Source organism: Protopterus annectens, chromosome 16.part0 (genome assembly GCF_019279795.1).
Source record: "Protopterus annectens isolate FY-2018-M chromosome 16.part0, PAN1.0, whole genome shotgun sequence".
Lineage (NCBI taxonomy): Eukaryota > Metazoa > Chordata > Ceratodontiformes > Protopteridae > Protopterus > Protopterus annectens.
In genome coordinates, this window is record NC_056750.1 from 251,538,592 (window position 1) to 251,566,181 (window position 27,590).

Genomic DNA, 27,590 nt, shown 5'->3' on the forward strand with positions numbered 1-27,590 from the left:
GGCACTAAACCCAACACTACCTCCCCCATCTTCCCACTACTATCACTCCTCCTCAGCTAACATGTATAAGCATACCATATGCTCACTGCTTGCACTCTCCTTGCATATCTTACATCCTACCAAAACTCCATCATCCCCCCACTCAACCACTACCACTGTACTACTACTCACACCACCACTCGTGTCTCACCCTCACTCAGCTCCCCTCCCACCAACTCAAGAACCATCCCTATGCACCCCCCCACATATTCTATCAACTATATTACTCAAACAAAAAGCATCCCTACAGCTTTACATAGTAACCCTCCCACCATACCTGTTACCCACAGAGCACAATCATAACGTTTCCCTAATAATCAAACACATTAAAAAACTGAGAAAACCAATAACTTCATGCATATCAAAACTAGCCCTAAGTGAAGACATCCACCCCAACCCTGGCCCCGCCATCTCCAACCCCACTCCTCATAATCAGACTAGAAACCACAACTTCTTCCAAATCACAGCCAATAGAAAAACAAGTGACCTCCTTCAACTAAGCCTAAATATAAGAAGTATATCCAACAAGGTCCATGAACTCCATGCCACCATAGACTTGTACTCCCCAGATATAGTCATCCTGACAGAAACCTTGCTAAAAACTTCACATTACCAGTGAGCAAATCCTCCCTAGCGGTTACGGCATACTAAGAGTAGACTGGCTAAACAAGAAAGGAGGCGGTATAGCTATAATATTTAAACAGCATCTAAACATCCAGATCTTAACATCATCAGCTCCACAAATAGGCAATGGAGAAGTAATATATACCAACCTCAAAATAAACCAAAATAAAACCATCAACATAATTGGATGCTACTTCCCACCTGGCCAAAACATCCCTCCACTAGAAAACCTCCACAGCTGGACTACCCACCATCTCCCCTAAGAAACTATAATTTTAGTTGATTTCAGTATTGACTGGCAATCCTGTTCTGGCAACCATCCAACCCATCATCTAAACCTTCATGGCTTCACCCAACTAGTCCAGTCACCAACCAGGATAAATAAAAACTCTAACAAGCACACTACCCTGGCTTGGATACTAGTCATTGAGCCCCCCAGTCATATAATGCAGGGTGTTTATCGGATAACCTCAGTAATCACTCCCCAACATTTCTACTCAAAAAACACCTATACCAAGTTAAACCTGTCATCTACCTTCAAATAAGTAAAAAACTAAACTATAACCCACTCACATTCATCTCATCCCTCAAAGAATGTAATTGGCATCCTCTAAAGTACCTCAGTCTTGATGATGCAGTTGAATTTTTTAATACTACCTTCCTGAGCATCCTTAATTACCACCCCCCATAAGACTTTCCAGAACCAAAGCCTAGCCCTCCCCATGGCTACAGAAAACCACTGTCGAAAATGAAAAACGGGGATAAAGCCTGGGAGCACTGGCGCAAAACCAAAACCCCCTCAACTAGACAGAAATTCCTAGAACTACGCACTAGACTCAAAAAGCTAATAAAACAGGACAAATTCCAATACTACCAGTCTGCCCTAGACTCTTCACAACACAACCCCAAACAATTCTGGTCCTCCATAAACTCCATCCTCCACCCAGGTAAAGTCAGTACCCCTCCTCCTAACATCCCTCACTCCTCCAAAAATATTGCTACCTCATTCAACACACACTTCACGCAAACCATACTACCCCTAGCTAGACAACACAACCTCCCTCCCCTCCAACCCACACCTTCAATTAGTAATTTCCCCACTGTCTTCTCTTTTTCTCCTGTTCCCACCTCCAACATAAAAAACTCTTAACTAGACTTAAGTCCACCAAATTAGCAGTAGACAGTTTCCCAAGTGAATACCTACAAATCACAGCTGATGCTCTAGCCAGCCCAGTATCCATCTTGATTAACCGATCTCTGTCAGAAACTTACGTTCCCACACTGTGGAAAGTATCACATATAATGACCCTCCACAAAGGCGGCCCCTCCACAGAACTAACCAATTATGGTCCCATAGCTATTCTCTCTCCACTCTCCAAAATACTAGAGAGATGCATTCACTCTCAGGTCTCAGACTACCTCCTTACTAACATCCTCCTTTCCAATACTCAGCACGGTTTCCAACCAAACCATAACACCACCACTGCCTTACTCTCCTTTACTAACACTATCCTTCAGCATAAAAACAATGGCTATCTCTCCTCTGCTACTTTCCTAAACCTATCTATAACATTCAACATGGTCCCACACAAACAACTCATCTCTGTCCTCAGTAACCTATCCTTTTCTCAGTCAAGTCACCAACTGGTTTCAGAGTTAGCTGTGTGATCGCCAACAATCTGTTGTATGGCAGAATGACATCTCCTCAACTACCTATCTCTATAGGGGTTCCCCAAGGATCCATCCTTGAACCCCTACTCTTCTGTATTTTCACCAATAATCTACCCTCTGCCACCAAACATGGCACACATAAATATGCAGATGACTCAACCATCATCTGCTCAGCCCAGTCCCTACCCAAACTGCAAAAAGTCACACACGAAGCCTTTTCTTCTGTTGAAACTTGGTTATCCAATGCCCAATTAGTACTCAACCCAAACAAAACTAAACTACTCTTCCAACCCACCAAACATACTCAAAACAACTCTCACTTTAACATCACAGCAAAAGACAGCACCACTGTACACCCAACAGAACACACCAAATTGCTAGGAATGGAAATAGACAATAAACTAAAATTTGACAGTCACATATCCATGACCATAAAAAGTCCACAAAAAACTAGGAGTGTTATACAGAAATAAGCAACTTCTCACCAAAGCAGCAAAGATTTCAGTAGCAAATTCCCACCTTATCTCCACCCTACTTTATGCCTCTGCAATATATACCAATCTAAGGCAATGCAATCTAAACAAGCTCGAGACCTGCTATGACAAAATTGCCAAATTTGCCACAGGGGCATCCTATTGTAGTCACCAGTGTCTCTCACTTGCTGAACTGGGCTGGCTTGAACTCCCTCACCTCCTTCAATGGTATCAACTCACACTCTCCCACAAACTAGTAAACCATCCACTGAAAGTCCCATCCGTCCAGAATCTACTCCAACCCTATCACACCAATAGACCACTAAGATCCAGCAACAAAAATCTCTTACAGGTCACTAAAGCCAATAACTCTTCTGGAGAAGCACTATTTTCTTGTGCCATAGCCAACTCCCTCGCACCCACAATTACCTCCATACCATCATGCACCCACTTCAAAACTTTACTTAAAGCACACCTCAAAACATGCTGGCTATGCCCTTGCAACTCCCCTCTAATATCACCCACCCCATCACCCACTACCTTTCTTTCCACCCCACTAACTACCTTGATTATAGCAAGCTTGGATGCTCATAAGCCTAACTACTTATTTTACAGCAGGAACTTTTTATTGTAACAATTGTTAATGTCTGTTATGTACTTCACAGATGAAGATTCTAGTTGTCTACTGATGTACTATGCTCTTTTTCTGTAATTATGTTTGTAATTGTTAATTGCTATGTTGATCAAATTGTTAATTGCTATGTAAATCAAATGTAACTACTGTCTGTATATTTTAACTGTGGAGCTTTTCTCCCCAGGCCTCTGCTGAAAATGGACCTACGTCTAGTTGGGCAGTCCCAGTCAACAAATGTAAATAAATAAAATAAATAAATAGGTTAAGTTTTTTTTCTAAGCTGAATACAATTAATGAAATTCTTCAGGCAACACATTTTCTAGATCTTTAACCTATTTTGTAGAGTTGTAGCCATCTAAAATAAAAATGTATATGTATGCTTTTTCATACTAAATTTCTAATTCTGTGTTTACAGGTGTTGAATGCAGATGACAACTCAATCGAAAATATATCGGGTCTGTCAAACTTGCCTCAACTGGAGGAGGTCACCTTAAGAAATAATTGTATCCTTTTGCTCTTGCATATTTCTGATGCACAGAAAGTGATAGCAGGCTTCAACTGTATTGGAACCGTTGGTTACAGACTCTAACCTATATTAATGCAGGAAACATCCATGACCACTTGTATGTGAGGTGCCTTTGCATAGAGCTCTGTAAGCAAAAGTTTTCTCTTTACATTTGTAAAGGCTTGCTCCCTGTTTTATGACGTATTTGTCTCATGACCCTTCTGATTATAGGTTATGCTACATCACCACAAAAAGTATGGAATGGCCTTACTTAAAAGGTAACTCTGGAAAGACCTTGCTTTTTGGTCCTGTCTGTCTTGCAGCCATACCACCACAAGAATATTTTTGTATGTGCCAGAAGGACTGCTGGTGTCGGGGCAATTACTATTCCTTAGATGCTGATTTGGGGAAGCTCAGCCAGAGTGAATTCTGATAAAATACTTCTACATAACAAGTAGGAGGTTTCACGATAGTAGACCACTGGTTACATAAAGTATTTCTGATAAGGAAGTCTTTAGCATCTTGTCTGATACCCTATTGCTACCAGGATTTGCCTTTTCTGAGTAACAGTAGAGGAATATCTAGTCATCTGGGTGAAGATTCAGATTTGCATAGTGACAGCTAATACTGGCAGGAGGCGACTGTCTTCCTATAAACTGTTTCTTGTCTTTGTGGGACTACTTGATAAAAGTTCATTAGTAGCCATCACTGTGAGTATTCATCCAGTATATATTTTTCATATTAAGCTGTTCAGCACCTGGGAAGATATTTGAGATAGTAGTACTTTTCCATATTTTTGGCTTGTCTAACTGTTGGTAAGCTGAAAGTGCTGTCACACTTCTGGGTTTCTAGTGATTTCCCCAGTACATTCTGTGTCTGTGGTGGGCATGGTACTGAAACGACACTGTTGTTTTGAAGTTTACAGCTCATCACATCCCTGTGTTGTTCTCTGTCATTGTGTCCATATGTACATGTGTATGTGTACATGTGCACACTGTGAGGAGAAGGAAATCCTTAATACTGCTACTTTTTCTGTCTTTAATGAGACATTACTCCAGGGAAGCTGGCATTCCATTGCACTGTCTTCACAGTCAGACCTAGGTTAGTATCCTACCCCTGTGATGATACCTGGACCTTGACCTGTTGCTTGTTTCCAGGCCTTCTAGACCATCATCTGCTGGTGTCAAGCTATTTCAACACTAGATAAGTGCTTCTGTTGATTTTTCTTCTTTTTTAATCAGTTTCAGGCTATTTTTAGCAGTTTTTATCTGATTAATGTTCTTCTCTTTGTCAGTTTAAGTTTTTTATCAGTTCATTTTGTTTTTGTCTTTATTTTGATCCTGTAAAAACTGATGTAAATGTGTCCAGCTATTTGGCTGTATTAAGCTCTTATTTTGACAAGTCCTAGCTAGTAGCTGCATTGTATTTAGCCTTTTAAGTAGTATAGCTGTTTGAATTAATCCTGTTTCTCATTGGTGAGAGAAGACAGACTGGCTACCTTAAGAGTTTTGATTGCTTTAAGACAATTTATAAGTGTATTGTTGAATTCTGAGATTTTTCTTATCCTTGGCATATGTTTTGTTGTTGTGGATGCAGGTGATTTGACTTGACTGTTCGCCAGGTATTTATACTGCTCTCCAAATAATTTGAGCTTGTCCTCCACATCTGTGAGGAGGTTCCCCCATGCTGTGCTGTGTGTTGGTATTCAGTGCCTTGAGTTCCTGCTCTAGTACTGTTTGAGAGTAGCGGCAGTATCCTGTGTGCAGCTTAGCATCACAAAATTTGTCATTAAACACTGGTCATTGGCACAGAGCAGCAGTGGAAACAGGGTAGCCACTTTTATTAAAACAATGTGGTATAGTCTCCAGCTCTCAAGCCCCCAGTTGCTCTTTCCTTCGCCTACTAAACAGAAAAATTACATTCCAGTTTACATTCCCCACAAAAAATACCTATGCCTTCAAATTGTTAGGTCTGTGCACTATTCCTTAAACTAGAATTTACCTAAATAATCCATACAAATAGTTACAGCCTGTGCACGTTTCCATCTTTTAAATTAAGCTTAGTCACATTTGCCTTACTTGTGCACTTCACTAATACTTGAAGCTCAGGATATTAGTGAAGGTCAGCCAACTTATTTCCCTTCTGTTTCCAGCTTTGTAATAGTTACCGGTCTCTGGTAGTGTACACAAGACTGCCTTTTGCTCGTTGATGATAAACTCTTACTTAGAAATAACTCCATGAGAGGTGCAGATATTTTATTTGGAGAGGTGCCGTCTAACTTAAAATCATGTAAAGTGAGCATGATACACTTACTCCCAGCACATTGTCAACAAAATCACATTAAAATGTCATACACCGAGGCCATTAAAAAATTCTACGTCTACCTTTGAAAAGTAGTAAGAATAGGTTTTAGCAGAAATTCTCCAAGACATCCTCCCTGCACACCTTTTGCATTAAGTCATCAAAAATTATATTGCTCCTAATCTTCTGTTCCTAAATATTCTGATAATAAATGTGTCTTTGTGATTAGTAACTCCGTTGATTCCCCACCCACAAGGCTGAACAAGGATAGGGTTATAGTCAGGTGCCTGCATCTCTGATGTTGCAATGGCCCTAAAGACCCTTTCTGTAGGAAGATGTGACTATGACATGATGGTGATTCAGGTAGAGAAAGACAATAGGATGAAAAACCTTGAGGGGCATGCAGAGAGTCATGTCAGAACACTCCATGCATTTGACAAATGCAGGTAAGACTCTGATCTTGAGTGTAATCTTTCCTTCATCAGGAACGCTACCTATATGCAAATGTTTTGGAGAGCACTTTTAGTACATGTTCTGTGGTGGTTTTTTGGTGCTTGGATCCCCCTGGGGTATGTGGGCTTTTTGTCTAGGGTGAAGTTGGCACTAAATTTGTTGCCACTTTGTTGACAGTATACCTTGGATGGAGTTATTTGGGACAAACCTTCCTGCAGGATGGCCAAGTCATTTGGATTTCAATAACTACTCCTAGCTTGCAGTCATTTGTGAACTTATTTATTTTTATTATTTATTTATTTATTTATTTATTTTACATTTGTTAACTGGGATAGTCCTTCTGGATACATGTCCATTTTCAGTGGAGGCCTGGGGAGAAAAGCTCCAAAGAGACAATTTACAAGACATACAGACAATGCTTAAAAACATATTTCAACTAGGTCTACTAAGAATATCTAGTTGAGAACACATATTCAGTGTCATGCTATAGATAGGTACATTTATCAATAGGTTTATAAACAACAATAAAGCAAGCAAACTAACACAACTATACTCTAATTCTTTTGTTGTGGTGCACAAGTTTATGCAGTTGAGTCAAAAGATTATTAAGGCAAGAGTTGCATTAGTATAGGAGTGGGACTTGAGCTAGGCTGGTGTGGAGCAGGGACAAAGCCATTTGTTGTTTAGGTGAATTTTGATAGACCATTTAAATTTAGGTAGGGAAGATTCAATTGTTATAGATGTGGGTAGAGAGTTCCAGATTTTGGACAAGTAAGGCAAGTAGAGGGAGTCACTAGCATGGTTGTGGGTTTTAGTAACTGTTAACAGTAACTTGTCTGTGGAGCGGAGTTGCCTAGGGCCAGGAGTACTGTTGAATTATGTTACTTAATGAAGGTGTTTTATGTGGTTGGGAGAGCAGCTTTTGAGTGATAAGTTGAGTATAGATTAGTAAATTTGGCAGTTCAAGCCAGCCCAATTCCTTTAGGTTGTGACAGTGATGGGTTCTGAAAGAGCTGTTATTAGCAAATGTGGCTATCTGATTGTAGCAGGAGGTAATTTTGTTGGTTTCTGTTTTGGATAGATTGGTCAAGATTGGAGATGCATACAGTAGTGTTGAGAGAAGGTGGGTACTAGCTATTGTGGATCTAGTGTTATGGGTCAGGAAGGATTTGTGTTTGTAGAGACTACCTAGCTTTTTGTTTGTATTTTAATAGCTAGGTTAATGTGTATATCAAATTTTAACTTGTTAGTGGTAACTCCGAGTAGTTTTGTGTGGGATTCAGGTGAAATAGGGGTACCATTTTTAGAGTAAATGGTGAAGGAGGAGATAGGAGTGGTAATTTGTGAGGGATGAAATAGCAGAAGCTTGTTTTTTTGGGGTTAAGGATGAGGCCATTCTCAATAAGCCAGTTTTCAACTGAGTGGAAGTTATCCTTGGTTTTATTGTGTAAATCTGCCAGGGTAGGGGCACTACATATAATAGTTGAATTATCTGCATATTGGATAAGGCTAGAACTATTTGCCGCTGAGTGCAGATTATTTGCAAAAATTGAGAACAGCAAGGGGCCCAGTATAGATCCCTGAGGTACCCCAAGTGTGACAGGTAAGAGTGGAGACAGGTTATTGTGCCATAGTACTGCTTGTTGCCTATTGCTGAGGTGGTTTTTGAACCAGGAGACTGATTGGTTGCCTAAGCCTAGTGTTTCAAGGTGGGAGATGAGTTTATCATGGTTAACCATATCAAATGCTTTTGATAGGTCTAAGAAAAGTGCTGATGAAAGTTTACTGTTGTTCCTGTTGTGGTTTATGATATCTGTGAATGCTAACAGGGCTGTAGTTGTGCTATTACCTGGGCGAAAACCATGTTGTGTTTGAGATACGAGTTCTTGATTGATAAGGTGGGACATTAACTGATGGTGAATACATTTTTCTAATATTTTAGATAGTGGGGATAGGATTGCAATTGGTCTGTAGTTTGATATGTCATAGGATCCTCCCCCTTTGTGAAGGGGTATAATGTGGGCAGTTTTCCAAATCAGGGGTACTGTGGCTTCAGATATTGATCTGTTTATTAGTATAGAGACTGGTATAGCTATTTCAGCTGCTGCCAGTTTTAAGAATTCATTGGGAAGAGAATCAGCTCCTAGTGGTGTTGGTTTTAATTGGGAGAGTAGTTTTTATGTAGGAGGTTGGGGTGGGTTGTAGCTTAAAAGTGGGACTGTCGCTGGATGAAGGATGGTCACTTGTATTGGCAGTGAGTTGCTTTTGTGCTAGGGCAAGTACGGTTTCAGTAAAGAATATATTGAATGATTCAATTATGTTTTCTTTTGTTAGACCTGTAGTTGGGGGTGGGGTAATGGCTTTTGCAGGGTGTAGTAACTTGTTTAAACCTGCCCAGAATTTCCTAGGGTTATTCATGTGTTGTTTTTGATGGGTAATAGTCATTTCTTTTATCTTCAACAACACTAAAAAAATGTAGAACAAAAATGCTGGTGCAGGCACGCCACAGTAAAACACGGCTCGAACAGGATGAAGTTTAATTTCAAGTCCAACAACACACTATTCCAACGTTACACAAATCCAAGATGTAGAATAAAACTGGATATCAGTTAAGCGCTTTCATCTGTATAAAGTACAGACTTCATCAGAACTGAAATTCCATTTTTGTAAACCATTTAAATAACTTCTTTGGCGCCAAAACTGTTTAAAATTTAAAGAGACATTGCCTTGATAATAATGATCATCTATAAAATCAACAATAATTCTAATCATAAAATCAACTATAAAACAATAAAATAAATGACATTGTATTAAACATACACAGATGCAATGTGTCATATGTAAAAAGAACAAGATTGAAACCCATACTATGTCAATATAAGAAATGGTTTGATGCTAATGTACTCATTTATACCAGGAAATCTAGTAGCATCTGTAATAATTTGCCATTTACTTTCCTTACTAGCCAATAATGCTTTCCAATTTCCTCCATAGGGTGAAACGTCTATCTGATCTATTATAGAAAATTTGAATAGATGTTTTATCTCCTTTATCAGACAAGTGTCTATATAGTGCATTATTTTTGTCCTTCACTTTAATCCTATAGATGTGTTCATAGATCCGTTTCTTGAATTGTCTCTCTGTCTTCCCTATATAAAATGCAGGGCAGGCATTACATTTGGTGATGTAAACCACATGAGATGTATTACAATTGCCTGCCTTGCATCTTAAATGTGTCCTATTAATGTCATCCAAGACAATAATTTCTACTTCATTAATAGCACTGCATTGTCTGCAACGCCCACATTTTTTAGTTCCTTGCATTTTCTTTTTATTACTGAATTTATTTGCCACTTTTTCTAATAATTTTTTAATATTGGGTCCAGTCTTAAATACAAATCTAGGCTGATTTCCCAAGATCATAGCTGTCTCGTCGTTCACCATTATTAAATTCCAATACTGCTTAACTATATTCCTGATGTAATATACAGAAGGTGAATACATCAAAACACATACTCTATTAATATGACTATTGGACAAAGACGGATCTTTTTTAACATTATTATATTTATTACCTAATAGGGGGATATATTTTTTACCCCACTCCCCTCTAACATAATTTAATGTATCTATTAATAATTTTGATGGATAACCTCTAATTCTAAACATTTTTGATAGTAATTCAAGTTCTTTATCTAACATTCCTCTAGTTGAAGACATTTAGGCAGCTCTAATACACTGTCCTTTAAAAACATTTTTAAAAACATATTGTGGGTGATTACTATTAAATTCAAAATAGTCATTCGAAAAAGTCTCTTTCCTATATATTTGTGAAGCAAAACCTCCCTCAGAATGACTGATGAATGTGTCCAAATAAGCAATACCACTATTACTGATGTTATAAGTAAATTTTAAAAATTCTGTGGTACTGTTGATGTAATCTACAAATAATTGAATATCGTCCTTAGGACTGTTCCATAAGAGGAACAAATCATCTAGGTATCTAGTATAATAGACAATATTACTATAATAATCACAGGTGAATATAAATTCAGTCTCCCATTCCAACATAACGAGATTTGTGAAAATGGGGTCGCAAGAAGCTCCCATGGCAACACCTCTTTTTTGTTTGAAGAATTCACCTTCAAATTGTATGTAATTGTGATCCAACACCAATCCCATCATGTCTGTGATTAGACAAATCCGATCCCATGCCATATCAGAAAACTTCCTTAAACTGTTACTGAAAAAATCCAAGCCTATGTCTCTAGGAATGCAAGAAAATAAATCAACTACGTCTATGGTGACGAAATATAATTGTTGATTCCATAAATCTGATGTTAGTTGACCTAAAAATGTCCATGAATCCTTGATAAGGTGTGGAATATTGTCATAAACCGGTTTGACCCATCTGTCAATAGCTACTCCAATAGGGTAGGTCTTCGACCTACTCCCCGAGACAGTAGGTCTAAAAGGGGGATGGATGATGTTTTTGTGAACTTTAGGGATACCTATGATGTTGGCTAAAGTAGGCATCTCGACCTTTAAATAATTGTATGTGTCACTAGTAATTCTATGGTCTATATGATATTCATCTAATGTTAGATCTATTTTCTTATAACCAATATTGATTTCATTAAGTGACACTACCTCATAGTTCCCTGTTAAGTATAAAATGTTATGTATTTCATTAATATAGTCCAGTGTGTTGAATATCACAATACCACCCCCTTTGTCCGGTTTCATAATTCTTATATCATTATTTGTCATAAATGAATTTAAACATTTCCGTTCATCCATAGATAAATTGTCGTTGTTAATTTGTTTAAGTGAATAATCTCTCTTCTGAATTGTATTCCACCTGTAAATATCCTGACACACCATCTTTTCAAAATTCAAAACCTGCATATTTGAAGGGGGTATAGACGTACTTTTCATCTTAAGATCTTTATTAATAGTAGAACACACCCCGTCTTCATTATGTTTAAATTGCATAGCTAAATTTAATCTCCTGCAATATAATTTTACTTCGGTAATAGTGTCTGCTAAATTAAAATCTACTGAAGGAATAAACTTCATTCCTTTACTAAATAGCGTAAAGAATTCTTTAGTAATATTCATTTCAGTATAATTAAATACATTGAAACCATTGTAAGAATTGACAACGTTTCCTAAGTGTATTATGTTGTTATCTACTGCCTTATTATTGTATTCAGCATGTGGTTGTATAATACCATCTTCTACTGTTCTTATAAAAGAATTCCCTCTCAGTTTAGTTATTTCCAATATTGTTGTCTCCCTCTCCTGTTCCAATATGTCATTTGATTTTTTGGGGCTGGATAATGTCTGTCCCCCTGAAAATTAGTGTCCTTGTCCATTTGTCCTTTGATATTTCTGTCGTTTCTATCTATATCAAATCTTGGTCTTTCTTGTGGCCATATATATGCCCTCTTATCATTATATTGCTCAATGTCCCTCTCTGTTTTCCTACTCTTTCTGTTAAAAATAGTTTTGGCCTTATTCTCCACCATTGTATACTATTTATCGTATAAATCCTTCCATTGCATAAATGATGGATCAGTTACTATTTCATGATTCAATTTTTCCACTTCACATACAATAGCAGATAATTATTCATCATTTAATTTAATAAGCATTTTCATATAACTAAAACCAAAACTGTCAAACAATTTATCAAAATCATTCATATTGACATTGTTATATTCTACACCCATGGGCAATTTAAAAAAACTTAGACCCTTAGGAACAATATGCAATGAAATGCATTTGCTTGAATACGCATTGTCAATCTTGATACATTTTATATTAAATAATTTCTTGCCCAGCAAGTTGATGGAATCTTTGATAGATTCCTGGGGAAACTCTTTAACGTGACTAAAGTGTCTCCCTTTATTAATAATGTTTACTTGTCCATCATTGCTGACAAATTCATAGTCATCGCTCATAAATCGATCTAAACTGTCCCCTTCATAAATACTTTTCGCTCTACTTGGGCCATTATGTTTAAAAACCTGTTGTATTTGATCATTCCCACATAAGGGGCTAGAAATATTATTGCCAACCACAGTACCTTTTAAATTATCTGCCGGAGTCCGCGTCACGGTAGAATATGTTTTAACTGGTATCCCACGTTTAGGACGTGCTCCTAACTGCTCCGTTTTTTCGCGGTTACGAAATAGACTGAAATCAAAGGTAAAGTCATTTTCAGATGTGTGACTCACATTAATTTTCCTATTAGATGTAAAACATATCTCTTGTAATGACTCTCTATCAGCTGTAGGGCACACTTGCCCATTTGGAATGTCCATCTGCGTACTAATGTCTATGCATGACGGATTACGTAATGCTGTTGCGGGTGAATTTCGTACAACTTCACCACACCCTCCAAGTTTTGGTGGTGACAACGTACGCTCAACCAATTCAATGAGTCTGGACAACTCCATTTTCAAAGTGGACACTTCCAGATGCAATTTTTGAATTTCAGTTCTGATGAAGTCTGTACTTTATACCGATGAAAGCGCTTAACTGATATCCAGTTTTATTCTACATCTTGGATTTGTGTAACATTGGAATAGTGTGTTGTTGGACTTGAAATTAAATTTCTTTTATCTTGCATGACTAGTTTCTTGGTGAGATTTCTAATTTGTTGGTATGCTAGTTGTGTTGGGGTTTTTGTTGGACCTCCAGGTTGTCCAGGCTGTATTCCTTTCTGTTATTTTTTGCCTAGTTTCCCTGGTTAACCATGAAACTGTATTAGCTTTAACTCTTGTAGTTCTTACGGGGGCATGCCTATTCAGTATTTCTAAGAAGATGGTGTTGAAGTGTACGGAGGTCTCATTTAGGGGTAGGTAATACAGTTCAGACCAGTTATATTGCTTTAGCTATTGTGTGAAGTTAGTCGGGTTAAAGTGTTTTTTTGTTCCTGATTGTTTGAAGTATTGGGGTTTGGGGGTGGTGGGAATTATATTTAAGTAAGAAGGTAGTTTGATGGTCACTTAATGAGTCAGGATGGGTGCCTGCTAAGTAGGAACAAGGTATTTTATTTAGTAGTACCCAGTCTAATAGTGTTTCTTTATTAGTATTCTTGGCTATTCTAGTGGGCTGTTTGATTACTTGAGAGAAGGTTAACAAGTTGATATGGTTAGTGGGTGCTTGGGAGGAGCATGTGAGCCAGTCTGTATTAAAGTCTCCTAATACTATGGTCTTTTGAGGCATGGATAGTGATAGCCATTGAAGTAATGTTTCCATAGTAGGGATATTATTGCCTGGGGGGGGGTATAACCTGTTACTAGGTTGATGCTTTTTTTGTTACATATTTTGAGCCTAGTTAAGAGTATTTCATTATCCAAAGGGGGCATGGATATTTCAAATTTAGTTATGGTCAGAGTACTTTTGTAATGCAGGGCAATGCCACCGCCCTTTTTCTTTAGTCTATCTTGCCTAAGGCTAATGTACTCAGGTGGAAGGATCTCTGTATCCTTGGTAGATGGTTTAAGCCAAGTTTCTGTTAAACTGACTATATCTGGATGATATTGTGAGATTAGAGTATGAAACTCATGTATTTTATTGTTTATGCTCCTAATATTTAGATTTAGGAGGAGTAAGACTATTTAATGGCCTGATGTTAATTTGGGTTAGATTGGGAAGATGTGGTTTAGCCAGAGGATTTATATCATAAGGTCCTGGATTTGGGTGGATATCTCCAGCATTTAGGAGGAGTTGTTTGTTTTACAGTAATTTAACTAGTTTTTGTAGTATTGTTAGGTATTTATGGATTGCTGTTGATTTGGGGTAGGTGGTGATGGGCTTGAGATGGGTATAGCTTACGGTAGTAATGTTGAATAGGGTGGGGTTTATTGTTTGGGAGTAATTGGCTGGGATGGGAGTAATAATGGCAGTGGAACTATGGGTAAGGGGAAGTTATTTTGTGCAGGGTAGTTGTATGAAGTGATGCGGTATGTACATGCTATGAAGAGTTGTAGGGTCATGTGCAGGAAGAAAGTCTTCATAGTTAAGGAGTATTGTTAATCGTATGGAGTTGTAGGAGTGAGTTTAAAAGAAGTATCAGGGTTAGAAGGGATTGGAGTGGTTGTTGGATCTGTAAGGGGGTGGGAGGGATGTGGATTGGATGCTGGATGATAAGGGGCAGGAGCTAGAGAAGTATAAATGTAGTTGATGTGGGGGTGGGTGGAAATTGGGGGTAGGGTATTTCTTTTAAAAGAAATACTTTTTTTTTTATTTACTATAGCTTTTGTTTGCTGGGTATGTCTAACTGGGTTTAGTCAAAAAAACCTTTTCAGATAAGGCCTTGTGAGGAAAGCACCAACGTATTGCATACTATTTTAAGCAGACATTCATTAATATCCATGAGCAGACATTAAGTAATATATATTGGCAATTACACATTCATTTGCTAATTAGATTACATTCATATAAAATAAAGGCAGCTATTACAGTGTAAAAGATACTTGTGTATTAGTAGACTGTGAACAGTGAGCATTTGAAAAGTTGTGTTATTGAGTCCGTCAAACAGTAGCTCATGTAATTAGTACTTTGAAGTTCAAAGAAAGAAAATAAGGTGAGGGAAGGAACTAGGCAGGGCAGAAGATGTTAATATTTTAGAAGTGGGGTATAAAGGAGGTTAATAGATAATTTGTGTGTGTGTATACATTTTATATATATATATATATATATATATATATATATATATATATATATATATATATATTATTTTTGTGTGTGTGTATAAATACATATATATTTTGCTACAATAAGGTTTGTATTAGAAATGTAGAGGTGGGAGGGTGAGCAGTGTTGAAAAATTATGTATATTTAGGCGTTGATGAAGACCGGTTGTGGAGCATAGAATTCTGAGTGAAAGAAATGGTTTGACAGTATGGCAAAATTAAGATAACAGTGGCATTTATCCTGAAGATATTCAGGAACCGATCCATAGATTTAATTGGGTGAAGCTTTAATTGTTTTAAATGAGTTCACATTCTGAATAGATTTCATTGCTAGTGGGATGTTGTTCCATAATTTAGTTACACTATTTGAATATAGAGAGTCACCTGCAGTTTGTTTGATTGTAGTAATTACTGATTTTTCTTTAAAGCATACAATCTTGCATTAATTTAAGGGCTGGGCAGTTTTCTGGCTTACAGAAAAGTTTATGTATTGTAGTTAGCTGAGAAAGAGCTAGGTGATGTCATTTAAATCAATTAAATTCTTTGAGAGCTAGATTGTGGTGTGTTGTCCTTCTATTCCCATATTGCAGTATTCATCACATATGGGTTTTCTCCTCTTGCTACCTGAACATCCGGTCAGTATACAAAAGTTTTCAGTCACTGTATGGTGCTTGGGACATCTGGCATGGCTAGCACAACGTGGGCCACAAAAGTGACGTCTGCATGCACCAGCCCTCCGAATTTCTCAGCCACCAGTCGGACGCAAGATGTTCCTGACATCCCAGCCATCCGATTACAAGAAATCGGATAAGTGCCCTTTTGGGGAACCTTTCAGTCATTTTATTTTATTTAATGCCTGTTCATGTCATCCAGAAAGGGCAAGTGTAAGTGCGGCCGTCAGATACTCCACAAGGACGCCCACATTCCGTGTCTCTTCTGTTTAGGTCTTTTGCACGACTACAAATCCTGCTCCATTTGTCAGGCATTTGTGCTCAAAACCTTGGGCAGCCATCTACATGTGCTCAGTCTCTACCTAGAAAATCAACAACTAAAGCAAATAGCCATAGGTATGGAGGGTTCTGCTGACGTACCTGCCGATCTGCCAAAAAAGAAGGCCAAGACTACCAGCCCAACTCCTCTGAAATGTCTGAGGTTTAAGAAATGTATTATGACCTCATTCAGATGGATTCCCCAGCCCCTACTAATGTGCATCCAATTCTGCTTGCCTTACTAGATGCCTTCTCCTCGGCATCCTTGAACCCTGATTCACAACCCCCTGCTCCATGCAGGCCTGATAGATTTTATAAAGTCCCTGAAACTGCCAAGTTTCTTGTTAAGTGTCCTCTGGCAGACCACAATTTCCATATCCTCAGATAAGGGATCTAAACTATTGCCCACCACTACCATTCTCCCTGCTGACAAAGACAGCAAAACCATGGAGCGTCTGGGTAAGAAAATTGACACTTCTGCTACTCTGGCCTTCAGGGCTACAAACTACCAGACACACATGGCTAAATATGCCTTATCTCTGCTGGAGAAAGCCTCCAAGGAATTGATACACCAGATTTTGCTTCCAAAGCTTCACTGTCTTCCCTTCTGGCTGTCACCGCCCTTCAATTCTGGTGAGAGGTTGGCATAATGATTAAGGTGCTTACCTTAGAAACACAAGGTGCAGGGTTTGATTCTGACATGGGGTAATTGGCTAGGCTTAAAATGGCCCATAAGGGCAGTTAGCCTAGTAGTAACCTAAGTCACCAGGCACTCCATAAAGTGTAGTTATGATGCTGCTGCTGAGGCCTCAGCCAGGTCAGCAGCATCAGCATCCGCCTTGAGAAGATACTCATGGTTACGTCTCCTTCCCATTCCAGATAACTTTAGGGCAAAGATGATTGATGCCCCTCTGGACAACACAGCTTTGTTTGGGAATAAAGTGGTTGATTTATTTAAGTCACTACAGCAAAAGGGGAAAGAGATGGAGGATTTAAAACACATGCATCCCTAAATTCCAAAGGAACTACCTTGCTAAAATTCAGTTTATTAGAAAACACTCTCACCCTACTGCTCCCACCAGGTCTAGAAAAACCGCCAGGAAGCAGCCCCATCCTGCTAGAGCTTCCTCCTCCTCTAGGCAGAGGCCACCCTTTCAAGACAGGGCAGGTAGTATTTGACTACCTGCCATCTCTGAAACCACCACCCCCTCCTTCTCTCCATCTGTCATTTCATCTCTCTCACTGTCTTCCAGTGTGGACATCTATCACATCAGACAAATGGGTCCTTTCGATCATCCAAAACGGGTACTTCATGACCTGGCTTATGCTCCCAAAGCAAAAGGGTATACCACAGCCTCCAAAACAACAGCTACGCCAATTTCAGCCAGTATTAGAAACCCTGCTGGCTCAAGGCGCCATCGAAACAGCGCCACTGGCTGCAAAAGGGAGAGGTTTCTACTTCAGGATTTTCCTAGTCACAAGAAAACATGGTCCTTGGAGACCAATCCTGGATCTCTCTCTTCTCAACCTTTTCCTTCATGTTCCTACATTCAGGATGTTGACCTTGCCAACTCTTTCCCACTACTACTTCCCCAGGGATTCATGGCCACCTTAGATATAAAGGATGCCTGTCTTGTCTTCACATCCCTATCAGGCCCAGTTTCAAGAAATACATGAGGTTTTCTGTGGGCCTTTCTCACTTTCAGTGTTCTGCCTTGCCCTTTGGGCTCTCCATTGCACCCAGGGTATTCACTAAATGTGTGGCTCCAATTATTGCCTTTTGCAGAACGAAAGGGATCCAGATATTTCCCTATCTGGATGACCTGTTTGTACAGATAGACTGCAAGGAGACCCTCAGCAACACATACTTATGGCCACTTTCCTCCTTCAGTCCTTGGGATTTCAGATCAGCTTCCCAAAATCCCACCTGGAATCTTCTCAAGACATTGTCTTCCTGGGGTACAGGATTCGCACAGACATCATGAGGGCCTACCCTCCCCAACAAAAGGTGGAAAGCTTGACAGAACACCTACTAATGGTCCTTCAGACAACATAATTGACAGCAAGGCAGTGCCTCAGGCTCCAGGGCTACATGGCAGCCGTTATCCCCATGGTACCATTAGTAGGACTCCATATGAGAAAGTTGCAATGGTATCTAAGGTCAGTCTGGACCCAGCACGGAGTACAGGATTCCCCTCCTGCCTGCCTCAAACTAGAAATCCAGTGATAGTTGAAGCAAGTGAACCTCAACCCAGGCCTTCCCCTACAACCACCCAACCCAAATAGATCATGCACACAGCTGCCTCAGACTTGGGCTGGGGAGCAACTCTGGGCGATCTGAAAGTGCTAGGACTGTGGCCAGAGCCACACAAAAAAGAACACGTCAATATCCGAGAAATGAGGGCAATTCTCCTGGCCCTTCGGACCTTCCAAACTTATCTACAACAAGGACTTCTGAAGATCTTTACAGACAATACCACAGTGCTGTGGTATCTCAACAAACTGGAGGTACCAAATCTAGCTTACTTTGCAGACTAGCTCTCCTAGTGTGGGAACTGGCCACCTCCCAGGGAGTTGCCCTGCAGGTGGTCTACATTCCTTCACTGCAGAACGCCCAGGCAGACTTTCTCAGCAGATCCATCACAAACCACGAATGGATGCTGCACAGGGATGTTTTCTTGGATCTGGTCCACCGGTGGGGTACACCTCAAGTAGACCTGTTTGCCTCCTCCATCGACAGGCAACTTCCTTACTTCTGCACCAGGCTTCCACACCCTCAGGCAATGGCAACAGATGCCTTTTCAATCTCTTGGAAGGGGAAGTTTCTCTATGCCTTTCCCCCCTTTCCACTTGTACAGAAGATCCTACTGAAGATTCAGCAGGACCAACTAAATAATCTTGCTGGTGACTCTCTATTGGCCAAGACAGCATTAGTTTCCCTGTACTACTACAACTATCCAAGGGCAATCATCACAAGTTACCCTTCAGAGTAGACCTTCTCACACATCCCCATGGGATCTCAGCTATGTTTTGGAAAAGCTTACGCTTCCTCCTTTTGAGCCAGCAGACAAAGCTTCCCTAAAACACTGTACATCGAAAACTGTGTTACTCATGGCCTTGACCTCAGCCAGAAGAGTCTCAGAGCTACTAGCCCCTCATAGCTATTCCACCTTTCTGGTATTCCACACTGACAGGGTTACTCTTAGAACCAGCCTTTCCTTCATGCCCAAGGTAGTGAATGATCTTTCCGTAAATTAAGCCATCCAACTTCCTTCCTTCTTCCATAACCCACACAGGGGGAGTGAGAGAGTACTCAATTCCCTGGATGTGCACAGACAACTCAGATTTTACCTGCACAAAGCCAAATCCATCAGACAGGCTGACCAGCCCTTTGTCTCCTTCCATCCCAGGGCCCTAAAGAAGGCAGTAACCAAACAAACTATTTCAACCTGGATTTCCAAAGCTATTACCTTCTGCTACCAATTCCATGGGAAATCCTTGCAGGGTACTTTTAAAGCATGCTCCACCAGGGCTATGGTCTTCTCAGGAGCATTCTCCAGAGGTTTGGACATCTATGTAATTCTTAAAGCAGCCACTTGGTCATCAGTGCACACCTTCACCAAACACTACAAGTTAGACCATATTTCCAGAACCAGAGTGGTTTTTCCCAGGGCTATCCTTCATGGATTCTTGGAGACTGCCTCTAGACCACCTCCCCCTTCCTCACAGTGAACCACGGCACTCACCCATATGTGATGAATACTGCAACCTGGGAACAGAAGGACATAGAAAAGTTGTGTAAAGTCTTGCCATAACCACGGATGTCCTTCTCTTCCATGTTGCAGTATTCCTTCCCACCCACCTACCCCTCCTGTTATGCAGCATTTCCCTTTCTGGATGGCACAGGGCTGGCATTACCCTTGGTAGGACTGGTTCCGACTGGGGCTTACAGTTCTGAGGGCTGGTGCGTGCAGATATCACTTTTATGGCCCACGTTGTGCTAGCAACGTCAGACGTCTCACTCACCATACAGTGACTGAAAACTTTTGTATACTGGCCGGATGTTTGGGTAGCAAGAGGAGAAAACCCATATGTGATGAATACTGCAACATGGAAGAGAAGGACATCTATGGTTATGGTAAGATTTTACACAACTTTTCTTTCTATTGTTAATGCAGATTTGGCTATTTTATTGTAACACTGCTCAGGTTTGGACAGTTGTAAGACTTGAAGTTTAGTGAAGATTGTGGCAGCACAGAGGACAGATAACAGTAACAAACTGAAGACTATGTATCATCTGGCTGTCTCAGTGAGGTAGGTTTGTACTCTGTGTAATGTACCTAGCTTTTGATGATTTTTTTTTAACCACATGTGGTAATGGTTTTCAGATTTCAGCTGGTCATCTGTCGTGGTTTACCTGTTCTGTTATGGTCTTTCCAGAGACAATAGTGAATAATGTTTTGTTAGAGTTGTGTGTTTTAGGATTTAGTAGTGCAAGTGAATTATTTAGCCATGTTTCAATAGATAAGAAAGATTATTGTGTAAGGTCTTGGAGTTTAGAAGAGATTTGTGAGAACAAGTTAGGGTTGAGTTATCACTGTATTGCACTAGGGTATACTTTTTTTGCAGTAGTGCAAAGGTCAATAATTAATATGTTGAAAAGTATGGGGCGTAGTATCAGTAGTTACAGGCAAGAAGGCAGAGAAATCATATTTTCCCGTCACTGCTTGTGCTCTGTTTGAGAGGTGACTATGGAACAATTGCAGCGAAGAGTTAGAGAGCCTTTAGCATATGAGTGTATGTAAGAGTTTATGGTGGGAGACAGTATCCAAAGCTTTTATTAAGTCTAGGAAGTTGGTAGAGACTTGACTCTGCCATTTTTGTAGGTGTTGACAGTTTTTTTTATTTTTTTTTATTTTACATTTGTTAACCGGGCTAGTCTGGCTGGATACATGTCCATTTTCAGCAGAGGCCCGAGGAGAAAAGCTCCAATTACGTACTAGCCAACTTACAATATTAACAAAATTCAGCAAAGCAGTAGTTCTGTGATGTGGACAGAAAAAGTGTTGAATTTAAGATAGAAACTGGTTCTCTATTAAATAGTTGAGAAGTTGCATATGAATACATTTTCTAATATTTAAGATAGGGGCATTAAAAAGGCAACTGACCTTGTGCAGTAGAATAATGAATGATTTTTTTTTCTATAGCAAAAGGACTTTGTTTTCAAATATGGAACTGTTGTTTATGAATGAAACTGACTGTAAATGCTAAAACAATGCATGTGATGTCTGTGTAATGGATCTTTTCTCCCCAAACCTCTGCTGAAAAATAGTACTGCTCAGTTGGACTTGCCGGTAAACAAATGGCAATAAATACATGTTATCAGAATCAAAACTGAATATGCATTAGCCTCAGCAGCTGTTTTCAAATAATGACCAGGTAGATTGTCAGGGGCAGTTGTGGTAGGCTTTAATTTTTTTGATGGTATCTGTGGGAACTGGCTGGAAGAAGAAATGTTGAAGGAGGTTATTTGATTGAGTTGGGACATTAAGAGCTCAATTAGTCATCTGCTTGGTTAATGACTGTTTTGTTTGTATAAAATTGGTATTGGATTGGTTTGGCTATGGTGATATTTTCTTTCTGTGTTTGGTGTTGGCTGTATAGGTTGTCCTGGATTTAACAATGTATTGATCGAGGCCCAGAACAGTTTGGGATTATTAGTGAGAACGTTTTGGTTAAGTAATAGGCTTTCTTACCTTTGGTGATAGGTTTTGTAGTTGTCTGTATGTTAGTAAATTGGGAGCTGCTTTATTTTTGTCCTGATCTCCCATGCTTTGCCTTTGTTTCATAAGTTGTATAGTTGCTAAGGATAGCTATAAGTTCTGTTTTTGGCCCCATAGTGATTTGTCTTGAGGTAATGTGGTCTTTGGCTGTAGGGCAGGGCTGGATTTGACTCTCTTGTATTCTTGGTTGTGTAATACAATTTTTTTTGTGAATGTCCTGCATTGGTACCCTAGTTGATCATTGATTAAAGTCTTCCAGGGTGATATAGTGACTGCTTATAGGGACCTGCCAGTAATATTTAGGAGTTGTGTATGAGTTTCAGGAGATATAAAGGGGGTTCTGCAGAATGCAGTGTTCTGATAGTTTATCTTATTTCATGTGATTTGAATCTCTAAGTTCTGTATGTGGGTCTCTAGGTATCTGTCTCAAGGTAATGTGGTCTCTTAACAAATACTGATATGCTGCCAGTTTCTATTCGATCTAAATGAGTAGTAAACACAACCCATGTAATATGGGGGTGTTCTCTGAGGATGTAAATCAGGTTTCTGTAACAACATGCGAGTGCGTGTACACATACACACATAGATGTGTTCCAAATGCAGGTGAGACTCTAGGTCTGGTGGTTTGTTTAAACTTCTAACATTGAGTAGAGACATGTTAATGTGGTCCAGTGGTTGGCTTGTTTTGGTAGTTCTATTGGAAGGTCTGCTAGCTAGACTCTGTCTAAAAAAGACACAGTGGGGGCAGTAGAAGCTTTGTAAGTGTACAGAAGCTTTGAAATTATTTATATCTGGTGAAGTAAGCATTGTTGTGAAGCATCTCATACCATGTTAGCAATTACTGTATTTCCTTATAATGTCAGTAGCTATGTAGCCAGTTGTTAAAGCCAGTCATCTTTTCTTTATTACTTTAGTATAATTCTTGTTGACTGAAGGATTTCACTCAATTCCAAGGTCTTTTCTGCATTTGTGAAATGCAGAGAGAGCTCTGTCATGTCTCCCTGTTTATCCCTCTGGGTTGTGTGCCAGGTCATTTATGCCAGCATGGACCACCATCATATAATCATATTTGTCTTGTTTAAGAGTCAACTGGGTCTTTGAAACATCTGCTATCTTGACCCCTGAAAGACATCTCATGTCACCTTGTTTTGTGTTGTCTCACGTGTGGAACAAGTGTGCCTAACTGTGGTCTCTAATCACCCGTACATTTCTGTTTGTGTATGTAGGTTGCTTTGGATTACTGGATTTAGGTTAATCTCTTTGATGGTGACCTCTAACAGTGTTTGTAACATCAGTGTTTCAATGTTTAGTTTACACTGGGCCCTGCTCTTAATGAGCTGTTGAGGCTTAGGCAAGGATTTGTTAACCGCTCAGCATGTGAAAATTTAGTGTGGGTATGTGTTGGGTGTAGTTTTGATGAAAGATGTTATGAGAGTAAGGCCACAAAAACTAATTATGCCTATGAATGCTCCGAAATAGATTGGGTCATTCCCAGTGAGCATCAGCTACTCTTACGCTATTTTTGAGTAGACCATGTGCTTATGAGGCTGGCAACAGAGGGAAGACTAGCTAGCTAACCCTCCGTTGTAGATCAAGGGTGCAAGGGGTATTGAGATAACAGATTTAGTAAACTTGAATCAGGTAGTCTGTTGACTCGGTTGATTTGTTAGTTATGGTTGATAGAAGGATGACTAAACAGGGAGAGAGAAGTCCTCAAATCTATGGGAAAATAAGTGTGGATAACCATGTTTAGGCTCCTGTTTTAAGGTGGTGGCTCATATTAACTACCTGCAGGTTTATTCGCTTCAAGATGAATATACTTTAGCTGAGTTTAAGTTCATGAGTCCATATGCTGTAACTGCCCTGCATCTCTTTGTTAATTCTAAGAATTATAATTTTAATTGCTTCATAATGCCCTTGTCAACCTTGTATAACCAACCATCAATATTTTCTGCTACTGTGTTTTATCCTGTGCCCTTAATGAATTTGCCAAATTGCTGTCTACCTTATTTAAATGAAGCTCTCTGTTTTTGTGTCTTATACCAGGCAGTGAGTAAAACATATCCTTTTGGAATGGATTACCCTGTTTAAGAAATTATGAATAAGTAACGTAGGGATAGAAGTGACTAAAAATATTAAATACAGTTAAAGAGCAGTTTAGTTGAATTTATTTGCTCTTTCTGTTGTTAGACATTTGTATTGGAATTTGATGTTACCCTACACTTCATTGAGTGTTAACTGACTTTGCCAGTGTTAACTTACCAATTGCAGTGTCCCATAGAAAATCACTGCTAATGAAATTTATGTTTGCATTCCGGCAGTGATTCAGGTTGTGGGATTTTTATGCATAGCTGTTCAGCTGTGGAGTTAGTATATTTAATTAAGGAGGTATGAGATGTGAAGCCCCCCCCCCCAACACAAGCCCCTGCAGTAATGCTTTTCCCCGCCCAAAAGTAAAGGGTTAAGATATTTTTTTAATCTTGCCGAACCTTCATGTATTTGAAACTCAAGGAAACCTTTGGGAAGTGTGATATAATCCCATAGTTGACTCTGATCACTGAGGACAAGGCCTGCATTGTGTCCAACCGTAACATCTCCCATGATTAACCCTGTGTGATAACTTAGTGTCAGAGCTAAGTAGCATCCTACTGTGATTATCTGTGTCTAGTAGTGGTGTGTCTCAGTGCATCATGGATGAGTGTGTCAAAGCTGAAACGTGTCCTCTAAATTCACCTTCTCCGATCATTGAGGGTAGAGTAAACCGTTCCCTGGTTAATCTAGCCTGATCGCTGGGAGTTAACATTGCGTTGTGTCCATCAGTAAATTGGTGTACAGTTATCTCTAACTGATCAAGTGTTAAAGCAGCACAGTGTCCCATTATAAATCTCCCATGGTCATCCTTATGTTACCACTGAGGGTTGGGCCTCTACTGTCTCCCATGAGTGTCTTCCATAGTTAGCCCTAAGTGATCACTGAAAGTTTAGCTTGCATAGTGTCTCACTGTAGTGTCTATCATTATTAATCCTGTCTGGTCACTGAGCGTCGTGCAGTTATACCTGCACTATTTTCCCTATGTAATGAGTCATAGTTAACCTTCCATAACCATATAGACCAAGGAAACTCAACTGTTTTTAACAATTGCTGTCTCTTTCAGCAATATCAAAGCACCTGAAAATTTATGGTGGTACAATTTCCTTTGTTTAAAAAATAAATCATTCATTCATTTCTCCCCAGCTAGGTGGGCTCTAGCTGAGCTTATAATAAATGGTGCGTCTATAAACACACACATGTACACACAGATAAATATAAATAGGTACATAATGAATAATCAAAATGCACATGCAATGATAGAAAACTGATCGATGTTGGCATTTCATACAAAACAATCACAGTAAAACAAAAACAATCAAAGCTGAAAAAGGAGCCAGTAAATTTCCTTTTCGGCTCATGCAACAGAATCCCATTACTATATTCAGACCAAATGTATCTGAAAATAGTGTTAAGAAAAGGGTTTTCCTAAGGTAAGGTGTCTGGTCAGGGGCAGGGTTTGGGTAGCACGCTTACTAAAGGAAGCATGGGGGGGATTCATCCCCTTGCACCACCCTACTAATGTTTGCTAACCCTAACTAACACTTTGCATTAGGAAAACCCTTTCCATAGCACTATCACATCACAAGACAACTGAAATACAGACAAACAAAAAACACTCACACATACACTCCTATAAGCTATCCCCTTACCTCTTACTCTACCCATAACCCACATACAACCTCCCCTTACATGTTTGAGCAGTGTAGACATTCAGTGAGACAAATATTCAAAATGCCCACCCCTTCGAACTTCTCAAATTTGCTTTTGATAGTGTCATGTAGCATATGCTCGTGTGTATATGTATATCAGTCTATAATGTACACACACACGTATCTCTCTGTCTCCGCATTTCTCTGTATATTTGTGTGCATCTGTATAAATAAACCATGCATGGACAAAAAACAAAGGGCTCGTGTATCTAATCAGTCGTCTGAAAACAGCACCCAGAGTTTCAGCTTTTATTGTCTCATATCACCTACATATAGCCATGTCTGACCCAGCTCTATTAGAAATGCTACATCTAAAGAAATCCCAATCCCTGCATACCACATGCTCCAGAGATCCCAACCTCATTACCACAATCAAAAGAACATGCTGGAGGGACAGGTTCCTCACCCAGAGACTGCCCATGCTCTGGAATAGACTTCCCATACATGTCAAGCAGAGCACCTCGCTGACCCTCCAACAGAAATCCTGATTAGTGGATGGGTAATAGAAAGTTCACCCTGGGGATCACTCCAGTGGCTGTACTTGATAGAGGCAGTGGGAACTAATGTCGGGCGGCACAATGCCAGGGCACTTCTATGGGCTTGGCTTGTAAAGGCCCTAGGGCCATTAGCCTAGTACACACCTATGAACCAATGAAACCTATGTAATACATTCTTTTGTATTACCTAGCCATCATCACATATGGATGCAGGCCAGGTTTGCCTAGTAAGAAAGCTTCTTTGGTGCATAAAAAAAACAACCATTAGCCCTTATTTTATATGTTAAAAACATTGTTATTTTAAAATGTATCTGCCATGCACTTTCATCAGCGTTAGTAGAAATCATCAAAAACGAACAAGGCAGTACCTTTGTGTGTGAGAGTGTGTGTATATATATATATATGTATGTGTATATATATATATATATATATATATATATATATATATATATATATATATATGGGTCTACTTGAGATGTTCGAAATTTCAAAACGCTGACATTCATATGGCCGCACCATATGATTGACATTTTGAAATGTCAAGCATGTATAGCGGAGATCCCTATACAGCACGGAACTGGGAGATTTCCCTTTTTCTGCACTGTAGTGCGATCTCTGAGTAGGAGTATGTAAGTAGCAGGGGGTGTGGGAGTTGAAAGGGAGTTTGCCCCCCCCCCCAGCTAAAAGCAATTAGTGAAGTGTTTTTTGTGTTTTACGTTATCTAGGAAATGTTCAACATTTCAGAATGTCGATCATATGGTCTCGGCCATATGAAAGTTAGCGTTTTGGAATGTCGAACATCTGAAGTAGATCCATGTATATGTGTGTGTGTATGTACACACACACACATATATATATATATATATATATATATATCAAATACACACACACATATATCTATATATATCTATCTATATACATATATATATATATATATATATATATATATATATATATATATATATATATATATATATATGGTATTCCACATAGTCTGCTGCCACCTGCTGACCAAGTAAAGTATAGCAAATATATATAGCCAGTAACTATAAATAGATACAAATGTAATAAATTCATAGTCTCATTCACACTTGGAGAACATATTTACCCAAC

At 39.3% G+C, this 27,590-nt stretch overlaps 1 protein-coding gene across 1 annotated transcript in view; it reads left to right on the forward strand.

Moving 5' to 3' along the window:
- RABGGTA (Rab geranylgeranyltransferase subunit alpha) overlaps window positions 1-27,590 on the forward strand; it is a 1,248,770-nt gene that overhangs the window by 1,138,483 nt on the left and 82,697 nt on the right. Inside the window, exon 16 of the mRNA XM_044058049.1 lies at window positions 3,857-3,944. Coding sequence (XP_043913984.1) covers window positions 3,857-3,944 — 88 coding nt within the window. The remainder of the gene's footprint in view (window positions 1-3,856; window positions 3,945-27,590) is intronic.